This window comes from Contarinia nasturtii, unplaced genomic scaffold (genome assembly GCF_009176525.2).
Source record: "Contarinia nasturtii isolate CC-2019 unplaced genomic scaffold, AAFC_CNas_1.1 Cnas_scaffold_493, whole genome shotgun sequence".
NCBI classification, from domain to species: domain Eukaryota; kingdom Metazoa; phylum Arthropoda; class Insecta; order Diptera; family Cecidomyiidae; genus Contarinia; species Contarinia nasturtii.
Genome location: NW_022197846.1, coordinates 732825 through 744912, shown reverse-complemented (window position 1 = coordinate 744912; position 12088 = coordinate 732825). Strand labels below are relative to the sequence as shown.

Below are 12088 nucleotides of genomic sequence, written 5' to 3'. Positions count from 1 at the left end.
TAGATAATATTTAGCTTATTTTCATAAGTTTTATAAAGTGTTTAAACCTACGGTCAATTTCTTCAGCAATGATTTTTTCTCTATCGCTTAACTCATTTCCGCTGTTAATTTCAATTTCATTTTCATCATCGTAATCATCATCATCTTCATCTTCGCTCTCAGCATTTTCCGCAATACTTTCCTTATTACTTTGAGCTGATTTAAGAAAAAAAAAAGATTTAATTCAATTATTAATTTAAAAAAATAAACGATGTTCATGGCAGAGGTTCTGAATTGAATCCATTACAAAATGTAATCTTACTTGAGTCATTGCTATCTTCATCATCTTCGTCATCATCTTCATCGTCTTGACTGTTATCTTGTGTTTCGTCTGCGTACTCCTCAACTCGTTTGATCGTTTTCTCAGTGTTGGTAGTTGATTGATGAGATTGTGCACAAACATATCCCGCAAACGTGTCCCAACCCAATGAGTATGAAGCAACCGAATCGACAACGTGGCCATCTTCGGTTAATTCAGCATTGAATCCAGCATGAATATTTCCAGCTTTAATCTGTGCATAGATGTGACACAATTCAATTATGAAGTCATATTATGAAGTTATAATTTTAGTTTTTGAGTTTTACCTTTCGATCTTTTAACCATTGCATAAGGTTCTTGAATCCATCATCACAATGCAAATGATTGTTGCTTAAATCGAGAACTTCCAATTTTTCCATTGACGAAAAGTGTGAGTGACGCGCATGAACAATATTATTGTTAGACACATTCAATAATTTCAAGTTCTTTAAAACTGTTGACATTGGTAAATTGGCAGACATCGGTTCGGACCAAATTTCAACCAGATCACAGCTACTCAAATCAAGTTCGGTCAATTCTTTAAGTGGCAAGAACATGCGTGGTGAAATTTTTTGTAATTGATTTCCAGCCAAATTCAACTATAAACAAATAAAAACATAGTCATACTCAATCATTTACGGTATTTTAGAATTCTTCGTTACCTTTTTCAAGTTACGATTGTACAAAAATGTTAAATTGTCCAATTCGCTGATAACGTTATTGCTCAAATTCAATTCAATTAATTTGGTCATGCTCTTGAAGAATTCCCTTGTCAATGTTTCGATATTGTTCCAGGCCAAATTAAGTGTTGTCATACGGGGCATATTTTTGAAAGTATCGTCTCCCAATTCAGAGATATCACAGTTTTGCAAATCGAACAGGTAAACATTAAATTTACCGGATTCACATGCGAAACCTTCCAACGGTAATGTTTTCAATCGATAGTTGTCATTCAATCGAATGACATCCAATTCTTTGTTGACTAAAAACAATGTGGACGAAACTTGCTCCAATTCGTTGAACGATAAATCAATCTGTCTCAAATTTTTGAGCGGGAAGAAAGCAGTTTGATGAATTTTTTTGATACCGTTGCCTTTAAGAATCAATGTTGTCAATCCGGTCAACTTGTTGAACATTGTATTGCCAATGTTCGAAATATTGTTGTAACTCAAATCGAGCTTTTGTATTTCGGAAGTGGCAAAATCTAACTTCGATTCGATTTGATTGTATTTCAAATTGAGAATGGCTAGTGATGTATTGGTAAAAATGTTTTTCGGTAATGTTGAAATTTTATTGTATGAGAGGTCCAATTCTTCAATGTTTGTTACTTTATCCAAAAGATTTGGCGGAAGCGATTGCAAATCGTTATTGGCTAAATTAATAAATATTATGTTTTCCAATCGGTTAAATGCTGTTGGCAACAATTTTTTGAGATTACATCTTGACAACGATAGCTCTTCGACATATGGTGCTTTCAACATATAGCTGTTGAATGGTACGATATTCTGTTGCATTTGACTTAAATCGTTCGCGTCCAAAGACAATAGACGTAATTTTGCATTTTCAGCAAAAGTATCTGGATGCAGAATTGTAATGCCGGAATTTGTAAGGTTCACCGAAAACAATTCGGTGAGACCCTCAAACGCTTTCGGATGGATATTTTCAATGAATGAATTAACAATTTTAATCGATGAAACGTGCTCCAAGCCAACCAATTTGAAGAAACTTGCGCCCAATACAATTGGATATTTTGGTGATACATTGACCACTTCTAGATCGGTGATACCAGTCGAAAAGTTTTGAATTTCAGCATCGAGTCTGAAATATTCAAATATTTAAAAATAAAAGTGACCACACCAAAAATAAATCATTTCACTTATATTCTTTCTTACCTATTGCAAGTTGCTACCATAAACCCATTCATATTACGATTGCATATGCAGTCTCTTGGACAAACAATGGGCTCACTAGTTGTGATTGGGTCATCCAAATCTTCATCATCTTCATCCGTATCGTCATCATCATCATCTTCATCTGTTCAAAATGAAGAAATAATAATAGTGAATTTTAACTCATTTTCAATGCTACACTCTTATATCGGTGGTATTAATATTTAGTATTTTGGGATTTTCAGCTACAATTAATCCAAAAGGACTAAAAAGTAATCCAATGGGATCATTTTATATTTTTTAACTTGAGTTCAATAAACACTTTTTTGTTGTTTGTAAAAAAATATCTCAAAATGAATCTTCCTTTGGAACACTGTTTCATATTGTATTGACATTTACATGAAACTTCAAATGCTTGCCATTGTCATTCGATTGCAAAGATAACCTTTCACGGTCTTATGTTTATTGTGTAAATCAAGTGCACCATTGTCGAAAAAACTAAATTTTGTTTCTGTTGGAATTTCGATTAGTTTGTTTATTAGAATATAATTCTCAATAGAATCCTTTTTTCCATCGCTTCTGTGCAATTTATTAAATTTTATTATTCTGATAAAATGTTTTATAGCTAGTGAAAACAAAGTAAAGAATTGATTAGCGAATGGCTTTCAATAGAATTTTGGGTCGGTTCGCATCAATATCAACATTCCATGTCACAATCGCTTTTGTGTGCTCAGTGATTTTTTTTCAAAAGGGTAACATGGCAAACATTTTGCAAAATTTTCAAAATCCATCAGAATCTTGAACAACCGAAACACTATCGTAAAATGCGTGTTGACGAAAGATTAATTCTTGCTTTGTTGACGAATGATTTTCAATAAGATTCTTTTGCATCGAATATCAACATAAATTCCGTATCACACCTTTGGGAGTGTAATTTAGCGAACATTTTGTCAGCATTTGAAATCGGACTGCAGAATTATGAAATTGTATTTATGCAAGAGTGAAATGAACGCATTGATATTTGTTTATTGTGAACCCGTTCGATCACATGAATCGGTGATTGTATATTTTGATAAATTTTTAGAGGCCTGTTTTTAAAATACCAGGAACCTATAAATTCATCAACAATAATACATTGCTAAGTCAACCGATTTTTGAGTATAATTAATAAATTTATTTGATGGCATGCATAGTCTATCATAGTCATTGTAGTTTTTGATAAATATAACAGTGGCCTGAATATTTTTAAACCGGCACTTTTATATTTATCAAAATATATTTTGATTATTCATCAATATTTCGAGGTATAAATATCGGTGGAGATTCCAATACGTTAACAGTTGCTAAAAATGAGCGGTCGCAAACGGAATCACGAATCGGCGTTTAAGCCACGAAAGAAGATAAAAATTAAAGAACACCAAACAATTAAAAAAAGTGCTCGAAAAGGTTTAAAAGTGAATCTGCCCATTAACACTGGAAAATTTGCTCAGTTGATTGACGTATACGTATTAGAAATGACACGGTGCTACATATTGGGTGCACTGAATTTGCATTATTTCACCAGTGATCATTTCAAGCGCAGTACAGACGAGCAAATCGAAGCATTCTATACTCAATTCGTCGACAAAAATTTTTTTCGAGATTGGTTTTACGGCGTTCAGTTCATTGAGCGTGCATTTAACGACGCCAGAGAAAGCGGGTACAGGTTGTGTTACGGCATTTGGTACTATTGCCAAAAATACGGTGTTCGAGCTCCAGTAATTGAAGGATTCGGGAATGTAGTTGAATACGCAGTACAAATGTTTTATACAAATTACAAAAATAATATTTGTATGCACGCTCACTCACGCATCCGAAAGTTTTTCACACATCAAAACGCGAGCAAAGCACAAATTGATGACACCATGGATTTCTTATTCAAGCGAAACTCCAACTGTGTGCCAGACCTAAATTTGATGTGGGAACTGGAAAATACATTAAAGCCAATCCGATTCGACGATGGGAAAGGGTACTTTTTTGCTATGGAAAGCAATTGGTTCAAATACATACCATTCATTTATTATTGTGAATCAAACGATTGTATTTTTTATGCGATTTTTTTAGAGACAGATAGAATGTCCACATCGATTATTTCGCAATAAAAACGGCGGCCCAAAACAGGAGAAAGACATCAAAAGTAAAGAATGGGATGTATTATGGCGTCTGTATTTCGACATCGATAGCATCGAAAGAGAACCGAGAAACAAAAATGATGGCCATGCAACAATAAAATTCGACAACTCCATTCAAACAGATGTTGTCGGTATGTCATTTTTGATGGAACGAACAAAATTCATCATTGAAAAAGACGATGAAGAGCGTATGAAAGAGACACAAGAGATGCTTCTGAAAAGCCAACAAGTGTATGGTCTCGATCCTGGACTACGTTTGGTCATTGGTGGTGTGCGCATTAACAATTTCAACGATCGAAATAATCGCACTGAAACAATCATTCGATTGACATCGGGCCAATACCAAGATATGATAAATGCATCGCGACGGAACAAATGGCGCAAAAAGTTGACAATTGAAATCGATGAAAAGATGCGTCTACATCGTAAGTCATTTGATGAGCAGCCTGGTCCACGAGCCGAAGACCATAAATCATATGCTGATCATATTTTGCGTCATTTTGAAGAAAAGTTCACAGCATACACACAGTATGAATACGCTTTGCAAGCATTTCTCCAGTACATTGACACGAATAGAGCACTTGATGCATATGCAACCAATCATCATCATTTCGGACGACCAAATTATGTTCGTTGTGCTTCCTTGAACTTGAAAAACCGACAAAAAGAGGCAAAGTAAAGGAGAAATATCGCTATCTCACATGCCATGGATGCGAACCATTGTGTGGAGAAAATGTGCTTGGAAAAGCCCAAGGTCCGATTGAATCACGAAAAAGCAATCGCAAATTGACGCAGCAACGAAAACATCGTCCCCGTACTGATGGTCCACGTATGACATCAAAATTTCGTAAATATGAAGAGAAAACTCGAATTGGGCGTACTATCACCTGGAATCGTGATGCAAATGCAGGTCGTAACATTCTCTACAAAGGTTTGTGTTTGTTAAATTGATATGCTCTCAGTTTAATATGAACAAGTCAATGAACAATAGACAATGAATTCGTTTTTTTTTATTCCTTACAAACAAACAGGATGGTGTGCTGTTATGAATATAGAGCTACATCCAGCATTTCAACGGCATGTTGAAGAAGAAGAAGAAAATGCAGGAGGAGAAGATCCACCGCCAGCACCACCAGCACGAGCTCGACAATCAAGACGAGCAGCATCCAATCAAGTATGTAATCATTTCAATAATTCTGCTTTGAATTTATCTAATCAATTGAAGCTACACATACTTTTAATTTACGTTCATATTTAGAAATTGATATAATCATTGTCATTTTCAGAATCAACAAACAACACAACGAACATTGCGTTCTCATCTGGATCAAGCGCGGAGCTCTCGGCCGTAAGCCCTGGGTTTTGTGCGGGATTTCAACGTGGTCCCACAATTCGCTACAATTAGTAAGTATTTAAATTTAATCCTACAGTGCTAAAATTTAATCCTTTTGGATTATTTTGATGAAAAATCCCAAATGATTAATATTTAATCCCTTCTATTTTACAGTGTATGCGCAGAACCATACCGTCATCTGCATTGTCACTATCGCCGTCCTGAATATCACTATCGGCATCACTAATATAATTTAGTTTTGAATTCGAGTTCGCACTGGTGACGGGCTTGGCTTTTTCAGTGACGGGCTTGGCTGTCGTACTGGTCACTACTTTAATGACTCTGGATGCTATTCAATATAAATTTTACATTACTTATAAATATATTTTTCTCAAATACATATAGATTTACCATGTTATTGAACTTAAAAGGTAATAAATGAATGAATTGCTTTGATTTTGTGTTTACTTTACATTGTTAAGTTTACAAAATGTCATAATGATTTGTTTTGGTTAATATTTGATTTGTTAGAAAAAAACTTCAAAGCAATCCAATTGTCGGTTAAATAACTAAAAGAAAAACTCACACTTTGTGGTCGATGCCGGCTTTGGTGGTACAGAAACAATATCATCATTCACGCTATCGCTATCATCGTAGTTGTACTCGTATTCGTCATCATATTCATCATCACTTGCGGGCTTTGTATTCTTGTCGACTGTATTTTCTTTAATATCAACTACCTTTTTCACCTTCGAATCTGATGAATCAGTTGAGCTCTTGAGCATTTCAATCGGTTCCTTTTCAAATTCATCAAAATGTTTCGTCGGCAACATTTTATTGTACCTGCAAACCCATTTATTTATTTTTTTCAAGTGTTAAATAATTGCCATCAATACAGCATGCACGTAACTTACCTTAGATCATTAGCTAATGGGATCTTTGGATCCGGCGCCCATTTTTTGTTTGAAACAACCTTTTTGCTCTCTTCTGTTGTCGATAAAATTTTGTTGTATATTGGATCATCTGTCAAACCCGCTCTAACACTGCAGATAAAGGTAGCGCACAGCGCTACCGTTGCCATTAGTAGCCATGAATGGCTTGACATTATGATCTGTTCAAAATAGAAAAGTTAAAATTACAATTTGACAATGTAATGACAATTGATAATGGAATGATGCCTGTTCTATTGTTTGAAATTGTTTATTTTTTGCATCAATTGCAAAGTCTCTTAAAGTGAAATAATAATGGGACTTGTATTTTGCACGAAAAAAAAGTCATGTGATTTCCAAATTAGCATTATTAGCTTCCATTGATTTAAATCATTTGACTCGTTTTTAATGTGAAGTTAACTAAAAATCATAGAAAAATCTGAAAAATGCAAAATTCCACCGAATTACAAGCGCTGAAAACAGGTCAAATTTCATCATTCTCAACATTTCGCCGAATTGATAATATACAAATAAGAATACCGTGTAAACGAAACTAAATGTCCAATTCAAATAAAAATCAAAAAATTCCGCTAGTCTAATGTAATTCAGATTTATTATCTAAAAAAAAAACAGCATTCAAAATGAATTTTTTCTATTATTCAAAAATGTAGGGCTGAGTTGTCCCAAAGATTTTGGGTACGCTACGGCCCGACCGAAGTACTGTCTTTTTATAACACTATATGAGTTCGTATCGATATTCGTGTGCATGTATCTCAGTTTTGCCTTGAAATTTTCGAAAGTGCTATTGTGGCATGTAACAAGGTGTTATATTTTGATTTGTTGTGTGGCTGTACTACATCGCAGCCAACACACGAACGTAACATTACCATAAAACAAATGCATTCAAATGAGAATTTTCTTGTTGTCGATGACAAGAATTATAGAAAGCAGATAGTCAAAAATTAATAAAAATAGAGTAATTTAGTTGCGTTTGTTGTATTTAAGAAGAAAAGACACTTTGAAAAATATATAAAAAAAATTTTTCGAACATTTAACGCCTGCTAATGCTTGAAAAACCCATTTTAATGAAATGGTCTGATACCTGCTCTGATAGGGATGACAACATCGATGAAATAGTAGTATGCATCAGTTGTAAAATCTTTTGTTGAGATCACAAAGACAAGCGCACACGCACGCATTCAAACACACCTTATTTAAACAATAAATGAGTAGAGAAACAATTTTGATGATGCGGTAACGCATTCCAGCCGGACATTTGATTCTGACTTACTTTGGATAATGTTAAATTTGAATAACTTAAAAGTATGCTGATATCATAAAATCTAGCGAAAAATTATGGAGATCATATGAGATATAACAAATTGTTATTTTTCCATTATTAAATAACAATAAATAATAAATTACAAATCGTCCGGCTGGAAGATGTGAGACAAAAAGCGAGAAGAACTTTTTTTTCGAAACACGTCACATGCACACAGCGTGACGACACTAACCGCTCAGTTATAGTGGGTTTTATTGAAATACTGGATTTACATACAATGTAAATTTATATACTTCTTCTAGTATATACAATGATCATTAGCTTTTTTTATACATTGTTTGATGTAATCAAATTTCATATAAACATTTTAGCTTCGAATAAATGCAGTGTAAAACAGAAATGCAATCAGAATTTCTGTAACTGGTACCAAAATTCCAAGAATGAAGAAAAAACAACCTGTATAATAAATGAGGTAAGATTTCGTTAGAGGAATGTTTCCAAGTGGGTCATGAAATGAATCAATATATGTTCTCTATTCCAGTAAAAAATAAGTGCATCAGATCTATTTTTGTGGCTATTTCGATTAATGTAAAATAATTTATGATGTTTTCTCAGATAAGGAACGGGATTTTAAAAAAAATCCTTAAAACAAAATATTTGATTAAAATGCTAAAAATCTATTTAGTAAATATTTAGATAGATGTTTTCTAAAAACATCTTTTATGTAAAAAAAAGGTCTGTAATATTCTTGTTTCCAATTATAAACAACTGTTGTCATTCTATGGATAAAAAAACAATGAGGAAGAAGTCTGTATTTTGTTTGGTGTTTTAATTGTATTTTTTCCTTACTACACACAAGAGATAAACCCAACAAATTATTATAGGATTCCTATTAAAAAATGAATTTCTAAGGTTTCCTTTTAAAAACGCAATATTTTAACGGGAATCCTAATAAATTGGCGCGCCCAAACATCAAATCCAACTTCAATGTATTGAAACAAAACATGTTTTATTATTCATGGGTTTCCTGATAAAATGTTCTCATATTATAAGAAAACCTTACAAATTAATATTTTAATAGGAATCCTAAGATGATTTGTCAGGTTTATTTCTTGTGTGTATTATATTATGACAATACAATGACTTTTTGTCTTTAATGAATAAATTAAATGTGCGCTATTTACACTTTGTCTGAATTCAAACGAACGGAATATCCAAAATTGAAGGACCACAGATTATTTGGCGGTTTTCACTTATTTAATTATTCAAAACGTATTCCATTTATCGCAATGCACTTTGGTACATGCCATTTTTGTTTAAATAAAAGAAATATTGAACCTCATATAGTCTGTCTTGGCGGAAAAAACCGAAAATGTTTTTGTTATAAATGTCGTTCCATTGGGTGCGTCGTCACAAGATAACCTATACATGTGTAGCACATAAAACAGAGTCGTTTGTGTTCAATGTCTGCCTTTATTAAAGTCATTTTATATATTTGGTTTTCCCCCACCTTACACCTTTGATCAGGTGACGTACTTCTTATAAGTGAAGCCGTTTGAAATCTCAGAATTGCATCGATTAAAATCAATGACGTAAATTTAATGAATGGTTTTGAAATTGACGCTTTGCTTTATTAAACACGCACAAAGTTATTGTGCATGAAAAAAAATAGTTTTTTTTTTCAGTTTCTGAAAGCAATAAAGGGGAAAAACAAAATATTCTCAATTGCAAAATGAAGCATTTAAATTCAATAGAATGGATAGTTTATTGAGGTCTTGTTGTCATGAAAGAATACCCTTGAATACCAAACAAAATTGAATCACTTGGAGTGGAACATTTTTTTGTCACATTTACTCGGCCAAAATCAAATGGTGTAGTGGTGTAGAACACTAAAAAATATTAAACACAAAACACTATTTTCAGCGAATTTGCCGTAAAAATAACATTAAGTTAGGAAAAGGGAAAGATAACTTAAACAAATGCATTAAAAGAGTTTTATGAATTTCAATCTTGTCAATGTACTGTGCCGTAAATGTGAAAAATGTGCACTCCAAATATTCATTTCATTTGTTTGGGTAGAGTAGAAAAATGTATTGTCAAATAAAGTAAGTTATTTATTAATTCAATTTATTTGTGTTTTAATCCAATTGAAATATGTTTACTGTAATTTATTATAAGGTGGCTCTGTTAAACAAGTCTGTTTATGTCTGTGAAAATTTTCCCATTTTTTTTTAAAAGTAAATCAAACAAAAAAAATTGTGTTGCATTCGGATTTGCAGTTTCTTTTGTATTGATATACAACCACTGGACAATATTATCATCTTTGTTTGTTTATTATACAATTGATTGCATGACACTGTTCGCGATCGCATCATTAATTGCATTCAATATCCGGAAAGCAACATTCCAATAATATAGCCAAAGTGTAATTTTAACACCATGAACAGAATGACTGATACGAAGCGAGCTTAAAAAAAGAATTAAAAGATATCATATAGATTAGGCATGACATATTATTCACCTTTTCCGTTCAATAACATTTGAATCAATGGTATCATCACATCAATCATTTGAACGTGCCGTCTTCGACGTAAATAATTTAAAGTATTTTTTTTGTTTCAAGTTGAATGATATCGTTTACGAATGAATAGAACAAATTCGAATACATGTGCATAATGTTATCAAATTCGAATTATTACGTGCAACATGTGTCATTCGTTTACCATGTGCATTGATAAGGTCCAAAATAAGCCATTGTTTACGTACGTCAACGATTGTGCTGGTTTTCAAATGCCATGATTTGGATTCCATGCTAATTAGTAATTTATTAAATTATCTCACTAATCCTCAATATATGTAATATTAAAATAACGGTGGTGTTATACGTATTTGCGACGCCATTTTAAATACTCATTGGAAAAATGTACACATACAATAGAAATGTGGTAAATTTTTGCATTTATAAAATTACGCAAATCTTTTTATATGCCTTAAAAACAAACGAAATATCTGGATGGTTTTGTTTTTCAAAATTTGAAGGCTTTTTACGACCTACACGTATTGCAAGTGTTTTGTTTGCTTTTTGTTTTATTTGTCTGAATGTCTAAGGCCGCGTCATTTTATAATTTAACGATTCAAATTTTCATATCATATTCTTTTATAATTATGTTATGGTGTTGAGTATAGGTAAAGTGTTCGGTGACCTGTGATGATTCAGTTAAGTGCTACAATTTTTGTAAAAACAACGTACATTCCATTATCATTATCAATTAATGATGATTAAATAAAAACGATGAAAAATGAGTAAGAAGGAGCAAAAAACAAAAACAAAAACAGAATAACTTTGTTCTGATTTAAAATCAATGTGATTTGACTTCATCATCTCGTGGAAGAGTTTGAATGGGCGATTTCATGTGACCTTTTGCATATTTTTATCAAAAAATAAAATAAAATACATCTCGGTCACTTTGCGCTGACTAAACTTAATTCTCTCTTGAGTAATTAAATAAAAAAAAATCCACAATTCATTTATCAATCTAAAAAAATGAAGATAGTGTAATTTTTCGTATTTTTATTTCAAAGCATTTAATTTCACAGAAAAATGTTCATAGTTGTTGTTGTAATTCATGAAAAATTTCATTTTCATATCAAATATAATAAAAATCAAATAAAAATATAGACATAAACGCATTAAAATATACACATTGAATGTATGGTATTTGAATCGAGCGTTTGCTTTGTGTCCGAAAAAACACACACACACACAGAGAGAGAGAGAGAGAGAGAGAGAGAGACAATGTGTTCAAATGTGGTAAGTGATTGTTTTGAATTTGTCGTTGAATGATGGCTGAACCAAACGACAATATAATCACGTTAGAACGTATTTATAATATGAATTTTTATATTATATATTGTTATTTAGTTAGCACATCGAATTGTAAATTCCATTCACATGATTTATTTGGATTCTCATGAAAATCTACCCAGAAATGAATTTCATCAGTTTTGCATTTGGAACAACGGCATATTATTGATTTTATACATATTTTTATTGGTTCATACATAAGCCAGATCAGTTGAAAACCATTTAAAACTATAAGGCGAAAGCTATATATCTTTTATTTTTTATGTGGGTACACTCACGAGC

At 32.4% G+C, this 12088-nt stretch overlaps 1 protein-coding gene across 1 annotated transcript in view; it reads right to left on the bottom strand.

Moving 5' to 3' along the window:
- The window catches only part of LOC116339134, a 26588-nt gene that overhangs the window by 1318 nt on the left and 13182 nt on the right, over positions 1–12088 (bottom strand). Inside the window, exons 3-10 of the mRNA XM_031764820.1 lie at positions 6645–6841; positions 6317–6573; positions 5924–6079; positions 2230–2371; positions 1000–2155; positions 625–936; positions 302–551; positions 52–195 (exon numbers count right to left, since the gene is read on the bottom strand). Coding sequence (XP_031620680.1) covers positions 52–195; positions 302–551; positions 625–936; positions 1000–2155; positions 2230–2371; positions 5924–6079; positions 6317–6573; positions 6645–6835 — 2608 coding nt within the window. The 5' untranslated portion in view covers positions 6836–6841. The remainder of the gene's footprint in view (positions 1–51; positions 196–301; positions 552–624; positions 937–999; positions 2156–2229; positions 2372–5923; positions 6080–6316; positions 6574–6644; positions 6842–12088) is intronic.